This window comes from Cebus imitator, unplaced genomic scaffold (assembly GCF_001604975.1).
Source record: "Cebus imitator isolate Cc_AM_T3 unplaced genomic scaffold, Cebus_imitator-1.0 Scaffold641, whole genome shotgun sequence".
NCBI classification, from domain to species: domain Eukaryota; kingdom Metazoa; phylum Chordata; class Mammalia; order Primates; family Cebidae; genus Cebus; species Cebus imitator.
The window spans coordinates 227,475-245,950 of NW_016107956.1; the positions used below are offsets into that span (position 1 = coordinate 227,475).

The 18,476-nt window shown below is 39.1% G+C and overlaps 1 protein-coding gene and 1 long non-coding RNA gene across 7 annotated transcripts in view; one reads left to right on the plus strand and one right to left on the minus strand.

The window, feature by feature from the left end:
• Positions 1–5,213: 5,213 nt before the first annotated feature.
• Positions 5,214–17,681, minus strand: LOC119469396. Its single transcript, XR_005198187.1, has 2 exons — positions 17,581–17,681; positions 5,214–6,283 (listed from the first exon to the last, which is right to left on the minus strand). It is a non-coding gene; the product is annotated as an uncharacterized LOC119469396 (long non-coding RNA).
• Positions 5,957–18,476, plus strand: part of HOATZ (HOATZ cilia and flagella associated protein) — a 25,730-nt gene continuing 13,210 nt past the window's right edge. For all 6 annotated transcript variants that reach the window (XR_005198184.1, XR_005198185.1, XR_005198186.1 and 3 more), the window contains exons 1-3: positions 5,957–6,202; positions 6,701–6,742; positions 7,223–7,293. Coding sequence is in view for 3 of the 6 variants with exons in the window: in XM_017517699.2 (XP_017373188.1) it covers positions 5,977–6,202; positions 6,701–6,742; positions 7,223–7,293 (339 nt within the window). In the remaining 3 variants the exon portion in view is untranslated. The remainder of the gene's footprint in view (positions 6,203–6,700; positions 6,743–7,222; positions 7,294–18,476) is intronic.

Here is an 18,476-nt window from a genome sequence, read left to right on the forward strand (position 1 = left end):
ATAATGATATATAATATAAATAGAATATAGAACATAAATATGTATTTAATCTAATAAAGTTATATTAATATAAAGATATATTCATATTACATACTAATATAATTAACATAACTATATTATCTATATATACACACACTGTGCATATCGCCAACTGGACCACATAAATCACTAGAGATTGTTCTCTAAAGATGGAAAATATACAACTATTTACTCCTACTGCTGAAGCCATAACTAAGAGCTCCAGCAACTTTAATTATAAAGCCTATTTTGTTAGACTGCTTGTGATTTACCTGAAAGATAAATTAATTTAACATTTTATACTGAAAGCAACAGTATTGATCAATCAATAAATATAAACAAGAAGCTAATTAAGAATCTGGTGCACTCTTACTAATGAGAGTACAATGAAATGGAACTAGAAATATGGAATTATAAAAACTGCTGTTAGTTCATTTTAGCTCAAAAGAAAATCTCCTCTCATAAATAGATTCAATAATTTTTAGTTCTTCAAAGGTACTGAATTGACTTCAATTTAGTCTTGCTTCAACATATAAACTAGTTTCTAAGTATACTATCATGAAGGTTAATAATATGATATTTATTGGTCTATACACCAAGATATGGTTTTAAATTTCCTAAGAGAAAATATGCATTTAAAAAAAAAAAAAGATTTAGGCCGGGGGCAGTGGCTCACTCCTGTAATCCCAGCACTTTGGGAGGCCAAGGCAGGTGAATCACCTGAGGTCAGGAGTTTGAGACCAGCCTGGTTTCTCCATTTTTAATAAAGAAACCCCATCTGTATTAAAAATACAAAAAAATAGCTGGGCATGGTCGTAGGTGTTTGTAATCTCAGCCTCGGGAGGCTGAGGTAGGAGAACCGCTTCAACCCAGAAGGTGGAGATTGCAGTGAATGAGATCGCGCCATTGCACTCCAGCCTGGGAATAAGAGTGAAACTCCACCTCAAAAAACAGGTTTAAAAAGCAGCTGCTAAAATCCAGTAATTTCTAGTTAGTCTAATTGTTCATTTTTTTTTCTCTTCTAACAACATCCTTCAAAAGCTGTGGGAGATGGTGAGTTTGTGTGTACTGAACTGAGAGATATGTTGCCTCCATTGTCTCCACATTTTCTTTTTTTTTTTTTTTTTTTTTTTTTTTTTTTTTTTTTTTTTTTTTTTCAGAGTCTTGCTCTGTCACCCAGTCTGGAGTACAGTGGCACGATCTCCACTCTCTGCAAACTCTTCCTCCCAGGTTCAAGCAATTCTCCTGCCTCGGCCTCCCAAGTAGCTGGGACTACAGGCACGCACTACTACCCCCAGCTAATTTTTGTATTTTTAGTAGAGACAGGTTTCACCATGTTGGCCAGGATGTCCCCAATCTTTTGACCTCATGATCTGCCTGCTGTGGCCTCTCTAACTGCTGGGATTACAGGTGTGAACCACCACACCTGGCCTGTCTCCATCTTTTCTAATTCCCAACTCCCATCAATCTAGTCTTATATCTAGAAGTGATAAATTAAGTCAATATAAATTTGCCAAAAGTAAAGCAGAAGGTATTTGTTTTCTATACTCTTCTTGGCTTCCTCCTAATCATCAGCCTCATTAGTCCTTACAGCTCCTTTTCCATCTCCCTAATCACCAAAAGCCCAGAAATTAAACAGTAAACAATTCCCCAAAAGGTGCCTTCCTGGTACTGTCTAAAACAAATGCAATCTTCTGTGTGGGCATTTAAAACACCACAAGCATTCTTACTTAGATTAAATCATGGGTCTCCCTGGTCTCCAGGCATGCCTAGACATGAACCATGAAGGGAATGAGATCCTTGGAGTTTCTCTAGTAACTGCAGGCCAAATCAACAGCAACCCTAAGAACAAGCATTCTCTTTTTTTTTTTTTTCAACCGAACTAGGCCACACACATTTTTTGTCGTTATTTAGATTTTTTAGTTGTAGTACATAGAAAATAAAACTCCTTTTAAAAAATTATTTCAGTAGGCAATGCATCTTGATGACTTTTATATATGAGTTTTATTTTTTTATTACTTTTAACGAAAAGTCTGTAGAAACTTACTTTTCAAAGCATCTAATGCAACCATTGCCTTGGATGGCAGCAATCCAGCTCAGGTAAGATATTTAAGATGCAACTAATAATCATAAAACATCAATTGGGAAGAAGTATTCAATATAGTATCGGGTAAAAGGGACTAACAATTTGGTAGAACAGGATCATTTTTATAACTATCTCCTAACCAAGATTTCTAAGTCTGCATATTGTTATTGGAATGTAGACTATTTTGCTCCTACTTTTATATATGTATATTTAAGTGAATGTGAGTCATTTATGTAATGTGTGCTAAAATATTGTGCCCCTCCCAAAAATAAGATGAGTACAAAATACAGTTATTGTAGATGGCTTGTCTTTCACAATTTAGTTCTACAAGTTAATTTTAACAATTAACATTTTCTGTGCTATACATTTTATATTTTGGTTTCTTTCTCTTCACTTTGGTTGTGTACAGAACAAAGTATGCATTTGAGGGGAAAAGTGCTGTCTTTCATATGCAAAGAAAATGATATAACTTATTTAAACATCCTTGGGCAGTTCTTTAATAGTGTGAGTTTGGAGTTTGTATTGAATGAGCCAGATGACCTGCCCATGTTCATGTTACTAGTGGCATCTGTGAGTCCATGTGCTGGTTTTAGGGAATCAATTTATACCTGGGAAGTTTTCTTTTGTGGAAACTAATTTAGAACTAAGCCTTTGGTGTCAGCAGTGAGTGCTCTGTATTGGATACATGAGGACCATATTTCTAGGGGAGGCTGCTTCCAGCTGAATTTCAAGGTGAGGATAAAGAGAACATTCCTTATCCTCTCCTGATTCATTCAAGGCAAAGAGGAAAGGAGTAATTAAAGGAAAATTATTAGCAGAGATCTCCCAGAAGTCCTCTGTAACTGTCCCTTTTGCCAAACTGCCACAAAACATTGTCTGGCATTGACAGCCCTAACCCTGAATATCCAAATGTATTCTTGCATCATGGATCTACTCAAGTCTCACCTCCCCTGGGAACCTTCTTTGACCTATTACAGCTCTCATTGAGGGCCTCCCTTCTATTTCTATCAGTATCTAGTTTAGTAATTTATAATATATATGCTGTCTTGAATGGTACAGTCTTGATCTCAAGAGGACCACGATTTGATGTAACTAACAAGCTGCCTGGCTCACTTCGCATCACTGCATGGCCCTCTGAGAGTATAAGGCCAAGGCCCCAACACAGCACAAGGCTGCAGATAAGACTTTCAAAGGTATCCTCCCACATGTCAGAGGCTACCCAAGCTCGCCTCCATTTGGAAAATTCAACCTATAATTTAAGGTACCTGGGAAGCCGCTTTCCCAGGGCAGAATGGGCACGGAAACTGGGTGGGCTAATGGGCTTCTTGGGGAATAAGGGAGTGGAGAAGGAGCTCTTTGCCCCTCCTGCTAGATCAGAAAGAGAAACGTCTCAAGAATCTGGGCCTCCATCTTCCAGGCGTCTTCCTGGAGGCCGTTCAGGGACCGCCCACAGCCCCTTCTCGCAGCCTCCTCCCCTCCCCCACCCCTCCCCCCGCCCCGTCTCGCGCCCGCCCCGCCCTCGGACCGCGGGGTTCCAAGGGCGGTTGGCCGCCCCCGCCACGGTCACTCGGCCGCTCGGAGCTGCAGGGCGCACGGGGTCTAGAGAGCCGGCTCTAGGGGTTCGGGCTGGGAGCTGAAGCGGGGCGTGCGGGAAGTGGAAGCCGGGGTGGAGGAGGCGAAGGGGAAAGGAAAAGCGAGGGGAACCTGAGCGGGAGGGCCCAGAGAGGTGCGGGAGGCTGCGGGAAGAGTAGACCCGGCACTCCCGGGAGGCACCGGCGTCGGGGCGCGGCGCTGGAGGGCTCGGGTCTTCCCCCGCAGCGCCGCCCGCTGGCCTGGCCACGCGTGCTTGAGCGGCGAGGCCAGCGGGGGTCCCGATGGGCCCGGGAGGCGTCCTCGGGGACCTCTCTCCCTGGGCATCGCGCCCAGCCACTGACGGGCGTCGCCCCGGGTGAAATGGGGTCCGAGGAGGGCCCCGACCCTGCGACCCCGCGTCGGCGCTGCGGACCGTCCGGGAGCTGCAGCCGCGGGCGTCCGGTGCTCGGTTTGTAGGCAGTGTCATTAGCTGATTGTACTGTGGTGGTTAACAATCACTAACTCCACTGCCATCAAAACAAGGCACAGCATCACCGCGGCCAGGCCGGGAGGAGGACGCCGGCTCTGACCGCCCGCAGCCTTCGAGAGAAGTTGCCTGAGAAGCGAGGCGTCGGCGTGGGTCCTGCGCAGGCCTGCTCCGCGAGCGCGCGCTCCAAGTGCGAGGAAACCCGCGGTTTCTCCAGATACAGTTAAACTGTTAGCTCTCTCTAGGAGTCACAGAAGATGGAACAGTCTCATGCCAGGCCAGGAAAGTGAAATCCCTGGAGGGAGAAGCCCCTCCACCCATGTAACGGTTAATACTGTATGCTATGATTCACTGTGTCTATTTGCCATTATCTAGTATTTACCAAGCCAGCAACTCAGTGGAGCTCCAACTCAACCAATGAATTGCCTGTTACAACGTGTGGGGGTACCAACTTGAGACTGCAATTTTTTTCTATGAGTCTAGTTACTAGGCAGTGTAGTTAGCTGATTGCTAATAGTACCAATCACTAACCACACGGCCAGGTAAAAAGATTTGGGAATTCATCCAAATGAGCTGCCTGTACATCATCAATGTGCTTGGGGAAGAAGGGTGTTGGAGAATGTTGATTTCATCCATTATCAATTGCTCAGCCAAGAGAAAAAAAATCAACATTTTAGCTACTAAGTATACGATGTATGTAATGTGTATGTATGTGGGTTGTTTCTGTTTTTGTTTTTTGTCAATATTCCTTCAGGCTCTTAACCAAAATTTTAGACATAATGGGGAATAGGATTTTTTTCTTAGCTGATTGATGTAATTATATGAACATATGATTATTAACTGAGACTATATTGTTATATTTTTGAGACTATTTTGAAAGAATAAAATGCCATAAAGACATAAACTGTGGTTATCACCATGTGTCCGTTTCCTTTGCTAAACTGGCTTTATGTTGTCCATCTCAGTTTCTGCCACAGTAATTTTAACTTATCAGTGAAGTGGTTAGGTTGTTATGCCTTAACAAAAAATTTCCCGGGAAAGCTATTCACACACACACACTTGTTAATACTTTTATAAGAATACATTAACAAAATTTTTCATACTTCTTTTTTCCGTGAAGCGACTCTGTTCACTCATTAAGATATATCCCTTCTTTAATCATTTACAACTGCTGCAGTCTAGGCAACTTCTAATGGGAGTGATTAGTAAATGCAGTTACACTTTTAAAAATCTAGCCAAGATGTGTTTCCTAAGATTTGTCTTACAGGTTTCAGAATTTTTAAATCACAGAAACTAATACGCATGGGCATGTATCTACCCAGTTCAAGACTCTAGCTCCCAAGGGCTAGGCTTTCAACCCCTCATGAATTCTCCAAGCGACGTTCTCAGAACTTCTACCTAGCAGGTGCTGTGCCTGGCAATCTGGTTTGGAAAGGGACATTGGGGTGACGGGGCTGAGGAATCTAAAGTTTATTTAGCTATCTTTGGGGGAAGGGGAGAGGACGTGGCGTGCCGACTGAGGTTATAAGAAGTTAAAGTACTCCCCCACTGACTCCGACAAGACAGGACACATCCCAAAGTTGTTTTGACTCTCCCATGCCATCTCCAAGGTTTGGACTGGTCCCGAAACCTGATCACCGCAGGGGTGGGCTTTCTGACGGCCCCAACGAGCGTGGCGGACACCAACACCTATCTATAGGAAATCGAGGGCTGCGGGCAGTGGCCTGTATCAACTTGGCGGTTCTCAGAGGGGCGGGGCGGGGGCCAGGCGGGGGGAGGTGCGAGGGCGCTTGGAGAAGCGTCCTCAGTTGCCATGGAAACGGGACCCAGTGAAGAATCTAGCGGCCAAAAGGAGTCCCAGGAAATTTGCTCCCCGGGATTACTGGTATTTGCCGGCTCCTCAGAACAAGATGCCAACTTGGCTAAGCAGTTCTGGATCTCGGCGTCAATGTATCCCCCTAGCGAATCTCAGCTGATGCTGCGCAGAGACAGTAGTCAGCGTCTGCCGGTGGCCCGGCCCCCGAGGAGCAGAGGGTCTGGTGAGTAGAGTAGCGGCCTCCTGTCTTACCTGCCTCCACCTTAACCCGCCTGCAGGATACCAGAGCCCCTTTCAGGAGAAACTGCAATGGTATGTACAAATAGTCATAGGTACATACAAATACATTTATAAATAGTTCCTAAACCTTTCCAGCAATCCTTCCAAACGAAAAGGATCAGTGGTATATTTGTTACACCTAAAAACACGTAAGTTTCCCTTAAATTATGGTATCTATTTGTAAACAGTATAGAATAATCTGAGGAAATGGTATTTATTGGCTGAAAGGATAGTTTACACAACTGAATTCAAACAGGAAAAGCCCTGGAGAAAGATGAAGGTGGAGTCAACATTATCAACAAACTTTCTGGACCTGTAAGCCCTTAGTGAGGTCTAGGATGTGGAAACTGTTATGCAATCGTTACAGGTATAAAAAATTCAAAAACCTTTAATGTTGTGGTCTTTTCCAATGATGTCTTTACTTTCTTTTTGTATTTTTTAGAGAAAGGTCACTCCTCACAATCTTTTCACCTTGCTAATGACAGTAAGTATCAAGTTTTATGCCTTTCAACATTCTGACTCCTTGGTTCATCAGAAGATAGAAAATACATACAAGGGTACTACTTTACGCTGTGGCATAACTTTCTGAATTGCACACCTAAGTCCCTGCTCAGGGACCACTCTGTTTATCCAGACAACAATGCCTAAATTCCTTTAACAGTATGAACAGGAATGTAGAAATTGGAATCTCTGATCCTGCAGATATGTTCTCGAGATGTTTTCTTGTCTTTGGACTTGAGCTTACTCATCATCTAAAGGGTTAGAGGTCCCTGCAGCCATAGCTAATTAATTCAGTCTCCAACTATTTGCAAATCTCGTTTACAAAGTTTCAAGACACCACATGTATTTTTGTTTGCCTTCCTACTCTATGTATTCCCTTTCAACCCATATCCAATTTTATGTCAATTTTAATGTAAATTCATGATTAAATCATTTCAGATTGAATTTATTTTATTCTCTCTAGAAAATAGAGACATCTTTGCTGAAGCCCTAAAGATTCAGGAATCTGAGGAGAAAGTAAAGTATCTCCAAAAGGTACGCCAATATTTCAGAAGGTCATCTGATTGTCATTGTTTCTAAATAATCTTGATTTTTTAAACACATGTATGTAAAAAAATCTGCTACTTCTAGTGCATTAGCTTGAGCAAATTAAGGAAAACCTTTATTAGAATTTTAATTGAAAATTAAGAAATTCTGTTCAACTTTGGCTAGCGTCAATCTCAGCAAAAGTCCAGGAATATACAGGAACAACAGAACCAGAGAGAAATAGAAATAGGTAGTCACACACTTTCCATCCAGTAAGGTGCCCAACCTTATACAGCATTCTAAGAACAGAAATGGCATAAGAGGTTGGTGCAGTGGCTCACACCTACAATTCCAGTGTTTTGGGAGGCCAAGGCAGGAGGATCCCTTTGAGGCCAGGAATTCAAGACAAGCCTGGTCTACATAGTAAGACCTCTATCTCTACAAAAAAAATTTTTTTAATTTGCCAGCCCTGTTGGTACATACCTGTAGTCCAAGCTACTTGGGAGACTGAGGAAGAAGGATCCTTTGAGTCCAGAAATTTGAAGCTGCAATGAGCTATGATCTCACCACTGCACTCTAGCCTGGGCAGCAGAGTGAAACACTTTTAAAAAAAAAATCAAAAAAACAGGAAAAATCAAGTAGAATCGATGGTCTTAATAGGTCAAAATTAAATGATCAGAAGAATGAGTCTGTCATCTAGACCTGTTTTGACTAAAGGCTGAAATTAAACACATTGGTGTGTCAAATCAGCGGAGCACACATCTCTTTTTGGCAACATCCTTTGTTTGCTTTTCATGATACAGGCATAGCCTTTAATACAGCAATTAATACAGTGATTTACAGAAACATTTTATTTGTTTAATGGATAAATTATATTCCTGTAACTTTTCTTATACTGTAAAAGCAAAGATAGAGAACTCTTTTGGGCCTAATATCTTTAATCATTGGACATGCTGGCAAACTCTGAAAGAGTTATCAGGAATTCTACATAAATTACAGAACAATGCATTTGAGTTTGTTGATCACATTAATTCAATTTGTGGACTACTGGCAATTCCCTCAAACAAATTAGGTAATTAGAAATAGTCAGAATTTTCTTCTTTCTTTAGAATATTATGTACTGTGTATTTATATCCAGACTTTATAGGGAGGGGAAAGGCCTAATTTTCAGTGGATTAAAAATCATTAAAAGTCAACTTCAGTACTTTTGGAATTTGATTTTCATTTTATTTCATTTTAGGAAAGGATTAGAAATAAAAGGTTAAAGACAAACTATTATATATTTTTATCAGCTTTTGTCAAAAAATAAGACACTATGATGTGAATTACCAGAGGAGAGGCTATGCTAATGGACTGTTAGGCTAATAATCTTAGAACTGGTTTCCCTGCCTTGGCTCCTTCTGTGAACTTATATTAATTACTCAATTCCACAAATATTTATTGAGAACCTGCAAGTACTGTGCTAGCTGCTGGGGATCCAAATATAAAATGTGGTCCCTGATCTCAAGGAGTTTACAATCCAGTGGAGGAGACAGCCAATTTAAGTCAATAATTATGACGTATTATAATATCATCATAGATGTATGCATATAATACTATAAGAACACATTCAGGGACATCAAAATCAAGTGTAACAAATAAAGAAACCTTCCCAAAGGTGCTGGGTTTTGAAGGATTTGAAGAATATGCAAAGCAAGCCCTCACAGCGTATTGTCTTCCTAAAATACAAATATGATTATGCTAGTCCTCCTGCCTTTTTTTCCACATGGCTGCCCATTTCCTATTACAAGATCAAGGCCAAACTCCTTAGCATGTTCGAATTCCTTTCTAATACAACCCTAACCTGTCTTCTCCCACCACTCTCCCCACTTCTGCCTATGCTCTCACCCCAACTCTGTATGGTTGGATCTCAAGCATGTAGCCCAAGGAATACTCTTTACTCCTTCACATATATGCTTGCAAAGTGATGAAGAGGAAAAGTATATTTTTGTTATACCTAAACATGCATAGTATCTGCCAGGTTGTACCTTAAGCCTAATGGTCATGAATTGCAATATAGAAGATGATTCCATTTGTTGAGAGTAGAAGACAAGAGGCCTAACAAAACCGTAAGGCATTGGGAAAGAAAGAGAAGTTACTGAAACTGTGCCTTCGTAGTATATAGGGAAATTTTGTCAGTACTATCTAATACAGTTCAATTCAAACAATGCCAAAGTACAAAAAGGCAACCAAGAGAATCCTGCAATAACTGAATGCTCTCATAGATATCCTGAGATAATATAATGTAATATTCATAACAACTAATTATTAAATGTATATTAGGTACTATACACTAAACTAAGCAACTGACATACATCAACGCATATACTCCTCAAAATAGTCCATTATGATTATCACCATTTGGCCAAACAAGGCCTAAATCATTTTCCTATGTCCCCACAACTGGTAAGTGGCAGAGAAGTTTCAAAGCCTGGAATCCTAACTCCAAAGTCCATGAAATTAATCCCATAGTAGACTCATTGTATCATAATGATTGCTGGCCATGGCATGGTGCAGGTGTGCTGCCAAATATTCTAAAACGCAAAACTATGGTATGAATACAAATGTGAGAATCACTGTTTCCGGCCCTGGAACTATAAGCTGGTTCTTCATTCTGCAGTGCACTTTCATGTATCTACCTGAAATGCTCTTCCCTATTTACCTTCAAGGCCTAACTCAAATGCCAGCTCCTGTGAAGTCTTCTCAGGGGTTACCCAGAGCCTAGCAGAATGAATAGATCTCTTCTCTCTGCTCCCATGGCAAGTCACATATCCTCTCTCGTAGTATTTGTGGTTTCTGATCTGTGTTGTAGATAATTGTGTATGTTTCTCTCTTTCCTGCTAGATTATAGGCACCATAGTGTAGTAGATTTTGGAGACCACAAGATAGGTTTGGAAACCTAACTCTGCCACTTACTATGTGTGTCACCTTGAGCAATTGATTTAACTCCTGGGATGCTCAGCTTCCTCACATATAAAAGGTGAAATTATTTTTTTTAAATATCCACCTCATAGAGTTGATGTAAGTAAGGTATACGAAGCTCCTGGCCACAGTTTACCAACAACAAATGACCTCTATAAGGTCAGGGGTCATGTTTTATTTGCTTAACCTAGTGCCTTTTTGGTTATAAAACTCAACAAATCTTTGTTAATTGAATAAATGAATGCATAATTAAATGAATTAAAGAGCAAATGAATCCCCTATATATTGATATTTCAATTTTGTTTAGCCTTTTTCGCATAGACGCATCTGGCAAATTTTTCTAGGCTGATAATCTTTGCAAGAATACTCCCAAAATCTAATCTGTTAGCACATCATCTCTCTTCCTAGTTTTGCTTTATCTCATGGGTCATGGATATAATGGGAGGAAACATAACTTCCTGTGATTATTGAAACAGAATATGGTTTTGGATAGCACTTTTTTTCTAAGTCCATAAAACTGTCTCTGCATTGCTGCCACCACCGTTCTAGAATTTTAAGCTTGATATTAGAAAATAGATGAGGGGAGGGTATCTTCTAACCTAACAAAACATTTACGATGATCTATTTAAGAGCATCTTCTACATGTTTTGAACATATACATGTTAAATATACATGTTTTTAACATGTTGATAAGTAAATTCCATATATAATTTTCATCTTAAATTGGGAAAAACATCACCCATAAATTCTCTTTAAGATTTATTCTTCCACTTTCTCCTTAAAATTAGTGAAAATATAGAAGCTAATTTTCATCTCTCCTGAAAGTGCCTTTATAACCCTGTCTCCCCAACAGATACTGATTTTTCAGTTGTTACAGTTTTTTACACTTTAATATTATTCTCCATTTTGAAATATTTTCCAGGTATACATTATAACAAATGCTTTTGGTTAGTGGTCAAAATGCTATTAATCACAACTATTATTTCTGTGATGGATATCCATGGCAGGAAATCAAAAACAATTGAACCTGTCAAGATTAAATGGCTTACTATGTCCATAAAGGAAAACTCACAGCACTACACTGGACCATTATTCTTCCTCTGAGAGTTCTAAAGTAGTCTGGAAACATTATAATAAGTGGATAGTCAGCTAATTCTTTGAAATCATAAAACTAATTTGCTTTTTAGTTTTGCCACCTTTAAGAAAGCTCTTTAGCTGATTATCCCTTTATGAAAAGAATTATAAATAATTCATTTGCTGGGAGAAGGAAGAAGAGGTCAGAGCAGTATTTGAAGACATATATGTAGATGACAGATTTGGAAATGATCTGTAATCAAGGCTTTAACATGAATGAATATAAACCAAAGGTTTTTACAGGAAAATATGCAATCTGCAGAACAACAACCCAGGTATATTCCTTATTTGGGAATGGGGTTTTAATCTTTTCTATTATACATTCTATATAACCAGTAATGTCTAATAGTGAAAGTCTTTCTCAAAAGTTTGTTATATGACACTCCCTCGAACCAGAAGCAAGTCATGCTATGATGAGAACATTACAGTAGTCCTCCTTCCCATGATTTTACTTTCCTCAGTTTCAGTTACCTGCAGTCAACCATGATTCAAAAATATTAAACAAAAAATTCCTGTAATAAACAATTCATAAGTTTTAAATTGCTCGTCATTCTGAGTAGTGTGGTGAAATCTTGTACCAACCCGCTCAGGATATGAATCATCCCTTTGTCCAGTGGATCCACTCTGTAGACACTACATGCCTGCTAGTGACATAGTAGCCAAGAGAGATAAATCACATTCACATAACTTTTATTAGAGTATATTGTTATGTGCTCTATTTGTTATTAGTCTTACTGTACCTAATGTATAAATTAAACTTTATCATAGGTAGTATATATAAGGAAAAGCATAGTATATATAGGGTTTGATACTATCCGCAGGTGCAGGCAACCACTGAGGGTCTTGGAACTTCATCTATCACCATTGCCCCTTAAATGAAATTCATATTATAGCTGTTTTGAACCACTTGTGGTTCCAAGAACCCCCCAAGGTGTTTCATTCTTCTATGACATTGAATCTATAGTTTCTTCTGCCTGGAAATGCCTTTCTCCCATTCCTTCCCATTTAGCTAATACCTACTTGAATTGCACTGTAATCTGCATTCTCAGAAGAAAAACAATCTTAGAACTTCAAAAGGTTGTATTTTTAGACACTGATCATGAAAGTGGAAAACTTTTTAACATTATCAACTGTTGGATTATCACTTTCATAGTAGTGAAGAGGATACTTTGAATCATTGTAAGTCAACTTCAGAGAACCAAAGCAAAAATGTAGGGAATTTCCTCAGTGTCATTGCCAAGATGCTCAGATAAAAGAAAATCCTCTTTTGTGTCAAAATGATAGGGATTGGCTTCTTAGACAAACCTAAAATTTCCCAGTATTACCTGGCTTTTAGTTTTGCTTTCTCACCCTAATATAATATTTATAAAAATTCCTTTTCCTCCATAAAAGGAATACCAATAGGAAGTGGTGGATATCCCTTCACCAATAAAAGATGTTTAGTCATTTAAATTCTTGTTCTCTTCCTAATTTGGCAAAGCACTCAAGTGGCAGAGTCATAAAAACAGACTGTGCATTAGAGTAACAAGCAAATATTTTGATAGCAAATGATAATTAAAAGATTATAGTAATATACAAATGTTTTATGCTTTTATATCATCCATAAGTACCACTTTGTTTTCAAAAGTTATTCAATGCTGGGGAACATTTTCAGTTGACACATAAGGTTCCCCTCTAAATCTTCTTTAGTAACATCTACAGTCTGTAAAATCATAATTGGGAGAGGAATGAGATTTGGGATCAAATAGCCGAATTCAGCTACTCTGGGCATGCTGCCTATGGGGTAGCCCTGCTCTGCAAGAAGTAGTAAAAAAAGAATTGCTGAATTAATTTGCCTCGTATAGACCTACCCTCAGAGTTCCACAGGGACATATCCCAAATGCATCTCTTCCTCTTTTTCCAGAGATCTGTGTATTATATCTTCTATATCCTTTACCTTAAGAACAAAACGAAAACACTTTAAATGCTGAGATGATATTGGGCAATGATTCACATTCATTATCTGCTTATAAAGGGTAATTAAATGAAACTATTAAATGCAAAATGAAGCAAAAAAGATCATGTACCTTTTTCCTTTTTTAAATTAATGCAGAACTATCAATTTGGCTCCAGTTACATGAATCCTTATTGTTCAAGTTAGTAAACACCTTATAAGCAGCAGGGCAAATCAAATTGTGAGTTTATTGAAGAACTGGAATGATTCTGTGGATCGGGTAACTCAGAGAATAACCATGGAACACCTGAAATTAAAGCCATTATCAGCCTTTGTACTTTGCCTCTATCTAAGGCAAGATGAAAACGTTCTTAGACAATTATAAGAGGGCCAGATAATAAATGATTGATGTATCTATATTTACTTCACTTTATCATTTTCTGTGATAATGTATTCTAGTCACATAAAGTGTGGTCAAGAAAGCCTCACAGCTCGAGATGATACAGTCATTTGTCTAGTTTACTCTTGAAGTTGAACAGTTCCCAAGTCACTGTATTGCCAATACAGATCTTCATTATTCATGGATTCCTTATTTGCAAATTTGCCTACGAGCTACAGTTTATTTACAACCCCAAAATCAATATTCATGGCACTTTCATGGTCATTTGCAGACATGTGGAAAGTGGTTTTTAAAAAAATGGAGTTGCTCAGCACACACATTTGCAGCTAAGGCTGAACAAGGTGATGCTTTGCCTTTGTGTTTCACTCCCATAACTCCAAACAAGAGTCTTTTTGCTATTCAGTGCTAAGTCTTCACTTTTTTTTTTTTTTTTGCCCCTTTTTTGGTGACTTTGCTGTTTAAAATGGCCTTGAAGTGCTAATGTTCCTAAGTGCAAGAAGGTTATGATGTGCCTTATGGATAAAATATGTGCATTAGATAAGCTTTGTTCAGGCATGAGTTAGAGTGCTATTACCGTGAGTTCAATATTGATAAATCAACAATATATTTTAAGATGTCTTTAAACGTAAACACACATTAAAGAAGGTTATGTATTGTTCCACTGATGAAACGTTATGACCAGTGGCTGGCAGGACCCTAGGAGCAATGGATTTAGTATTGTCTAATTCAGTGTTTGTGGTGACATTCTAGAACATAACTATGACAAACAATAAGAATCGACTGTACTCCTAAAACTGGCTGAATCATAGTTTAATATACCAAGACTTTCACTATCTGCCTCCTGCCATACCTCCCAGCCTCATCTACCTACCATTCCCCTTAAGTGCAATTCATATTAAGCTATTTTGAACTACTTGTACTTCCAAGAACTCATCAAGGTGTTCTGTGACATTAAACCTACAGTTTCTTCTGCCTGAAAATGCCTTTCTCCCATTTCTTCCCATTTGTCTAATACCTACTTGTATTGAACTGTAAAACAGTTCAGTGGTCATAGTCAAGCCTTTTCTCACCCTCACCTATTGATATAATGCCTCTTTCTTTAGTCTGATAGAAATCCCTCTTCCTTTAGTTCTCTAGGACCCTGGGCATCCCCTGTCATCATCCTCGTGATATAGTACTGTGGTATAGTTGATCTGTTTCTCCTATAGTTTCCAAGTTCCTTAAGGCGAAGGACCATGGCTTTTTTGACATTATAATCACAGGGGCTTACAAATAGGTGATCTCCTGACCTACAAAATAAATGTTATGAAAGAATAAATGGATAATATAACTTGTCTGGACTAGGATTCTGTATAATAGCCCAGTTCCTTGAGCTAGATGTCATATGAAGTATTCATTTAATAGGAAAACAGGCAAGAATCATATTAGCCAAGACCCAGAGGCCTCACAGACTCATGGATATTGAACAGACATGTAGTCAGTTGAGCAAAAGGATGTGGGAGCAACAGACAAGAGTGGAAGTACATTGTTCTCTGTAGGTCACAGAAGAAAGTCACCGTAGATGAGTACAGCATTGCATGTTCTCCAAAGGAAATGATTCCAAAAAATTTTAATAGAAGTTTGAAAACATTATGCCAAGGTTTAACAGCATATAAGAGAAACCCTGCCATGGGAATTGAAATGTAGAGTCAGGAGTAGAAAATAGGGCAGAACCCTCTGTCTCTGAGAATCTGAAATGCTAGACAAGAAATTGAGACTAGGAGTTGGACACAGGGCACAAGACAATATTCCATATACTAGAACTTTGGTACAAAAGAGAGGCCTGGTCAAAAAAAAAGGGGGGGAGAGAAAGCAAAGTCCTAAAAGCATATACCCTTCCCCCAACTCCAATCATATTGCTAAATGTTTGTGTCATTCCTTACTGCCATACCCAGAAAACCCAGAAAGGTTTAAACCATCAATATAGGAGACAAATTGACCTATGATTATTTTGACTTTCTTGGCCAAGTCAAAAAAAAATTCAAAAATCAATTTACAAACAGTTGATTCTATTATTGATATAAGCTTTGATAAATAGCTTTTTAAATAAAATGTCCTTTTTTTTTTTTGAGATAGGGTCTCATTCTGTCACCCAGAATGGAGTGCAGTGGCATCATCATGGCTCACTGCCGCCTCGACTTTCCTGGGTTTAGGTGATTCTCTCACCCCAGCCTCCCAAGTTTCTGAGACTGCAGGTGCACACCACCATATCCAGCTAAACTTTTTGTATTTTTTATAAAGGCAGGATTTTGCCATGTTGCCCAGGCTGGTCTTGAACTCCTGAGCTCAAGCTATTCACCCACCTTGCCTCTCAAAGTGCTGGGATTATAGGCGTGACCCAACACATGGGGCAGGAAAATGGGGATATTTTCATTGTAACAATAATTTAGTACTTTGTTTAAAAAAAAACCTGAAAGTTATTTAAGATAGGGTATCTAAACTTTGAAACTTTTATTATAAAGGACACAGTTTTAGAGCACTGAATGACTAAAAATAGAAAAAGATAGTTCTTAACTGTGGTTATATTTTATATATTTCTTTGCATTCTCTGGAGTTTCTGGTCCTAAATGCTACCAATAGATAAAATAGATGGTAGTATAAGTATAGACATTAGTCTGCACGTGTGAGGTTGGATTGGACATTAAGTTTCACTCCAGACATGCGGGCGCCCTCCACTGAAGTCATGGAGCCAAGCTGAACTTTACAGAATGTTGGCCAGAAGCAACTGAAAACTCTGTAGGCTTCAAAAGAAATCTAGGCAAGTTAGAGGTCAACGCTGAAAAGCCAATGTCAAGTTCAAGCAGGAAAGGCCAAGCAAAGCCATAAACAGTAAAATGAATCATGGGCCCAAAAGATGGGACCATTTTATTTGGAAGAATTGTGCAAGATTCATTCAGCAAATATTTATTGAGCACGTCTATGTGCCTGGCACTGTGCTAGGCACTGGAGTACAAAAATGAACAACAACCAAAAAAACATGTTTTAACCCATTTCCCATTTAGAAAAAAAAAAAGTGCAGCTTGCTGCCAGCAGTGTTCTTGGGGCAAATAGGAAATGGGTTAAAGATACAAACTCTGCCCTTGTCTGAAATTTGGAGTCTAATCAGGGAGAGAAATATTTCTGAAAGAATTGCATTGATAGATGTTACAAGAATGTTAGAAGGATGTATAGGGTGGTATTGATCTAATCAAAGGAATCAAGGAGGATTTCTACACAGGTTAACCAGACTGAGATTTGAAGGAAGAGTGGGCATTAACTAGGTCAGAAGGAGGGGGTGAAGGGAACATTGGAAGATCATTCCAAGCAGCAAAAACAGCATATGCAAAGACCCTGTGCTGGGAACTGGCACCGTGCAAATCAAAAGCTGAATGGCCAATGTGGTAATATGGGAGGAAGGTTAGGCTCCAGTAAGAACAGTTAAGAAGCTACTGAAGTGTTTAAATTAGGGGATGAGAATATCAGATTTGCTTAAGAAAGATCAGCAGACTGTAATATGGAGGATGTATAGAAAGTGGGCAGCGCAGAAGTGGAAAAACCAAACTGGAGGCCATCACAAAATTTCAAGCGGGAGGTGATTCGATGTGAATTAGGATCACACAGGTAGATGAGAAAGATGAGATAGACTGAAGGGATAGTTAGGAAGTAAAATAACTAGTATTTAGGGTTATATACTGGATATGGGAGGTGAGGCAGCAAAGTACCCAAGATAACTCAGTTTTCTGGCTTGTGTAACAGGACGAATCGTGTCATTCTGAAACAAGGAACATTAGATGAAGATCAGTTTTGGAGGGTTTGTGGGGGAGGGACTACAAGTTTAGTTTAGACTTACCTAGCTTGAGATGCCTTTGAGATAAGCAGGTTAGCTGTCAGATAGGCCTGTGAATATATGGGCTAGAAACTCAAAGAAGTATGAGGCGGAGATGAAGTTTGAGGTCATCTGTGTGGGAAATCCCTAACCTCTCCTTCTTAAGTCCTTATGGGCAGGACAGGAAAGACATAGCTGAAAGATGAAGTCAGTCTCATTCACCCACTCATCATATCTGTATAACCAGCAACAATGAAAACCTTCAAGACTTAGTCTTTGCTAAGGAAAAGCTTTGATAATTATTGTAAACTGAATCATCAATAGCATATAATTCAATCCTATAGAGTTAACATCAATATATGTATACTTTGCTCAATTTTAAAATGCAGTGCTCATTTTATGCTCACATTTTCTCAACATTAAAATACAAGTCCACTTATTACCTTTTTTAAAAAATAAGTACCTTTTAAAGCAGTACTAAAGGAGTTTTTAAATCACTTATACTTCTGCTCTGCATGTATTTTGTGTGTGCATGAATGCTTTAAAATCTACATCCTTCAGGCGATTATTATTGGTTTTTCCATTAAAATATATGTAACAGAACTAAGAAAATATATGTAACAGAAACAAGAAAATACACACTTTTTTCTTCCTCACAATAGATAAATTCATACTTGATTGAAATCTGCATTTAAGAAAAATTGTAGGCCGGGTGCGGTGGCTCACGCCTATAATCCCAGCACTTTGGGAGGCCGAGGCGGGTGGATCACGAGGTCAAGAGATCGAGACCATCCTGGTCAACAAGGTGAAACCCCGTCTCTACTAAAAATACAAAAATTAGCTGGGCATGATGGTGCATGCCTGTAATCCCAGCTACTCGGGAGGCTGAGGCAGGAGAATTGCTTGAACCCAGGAGGCGG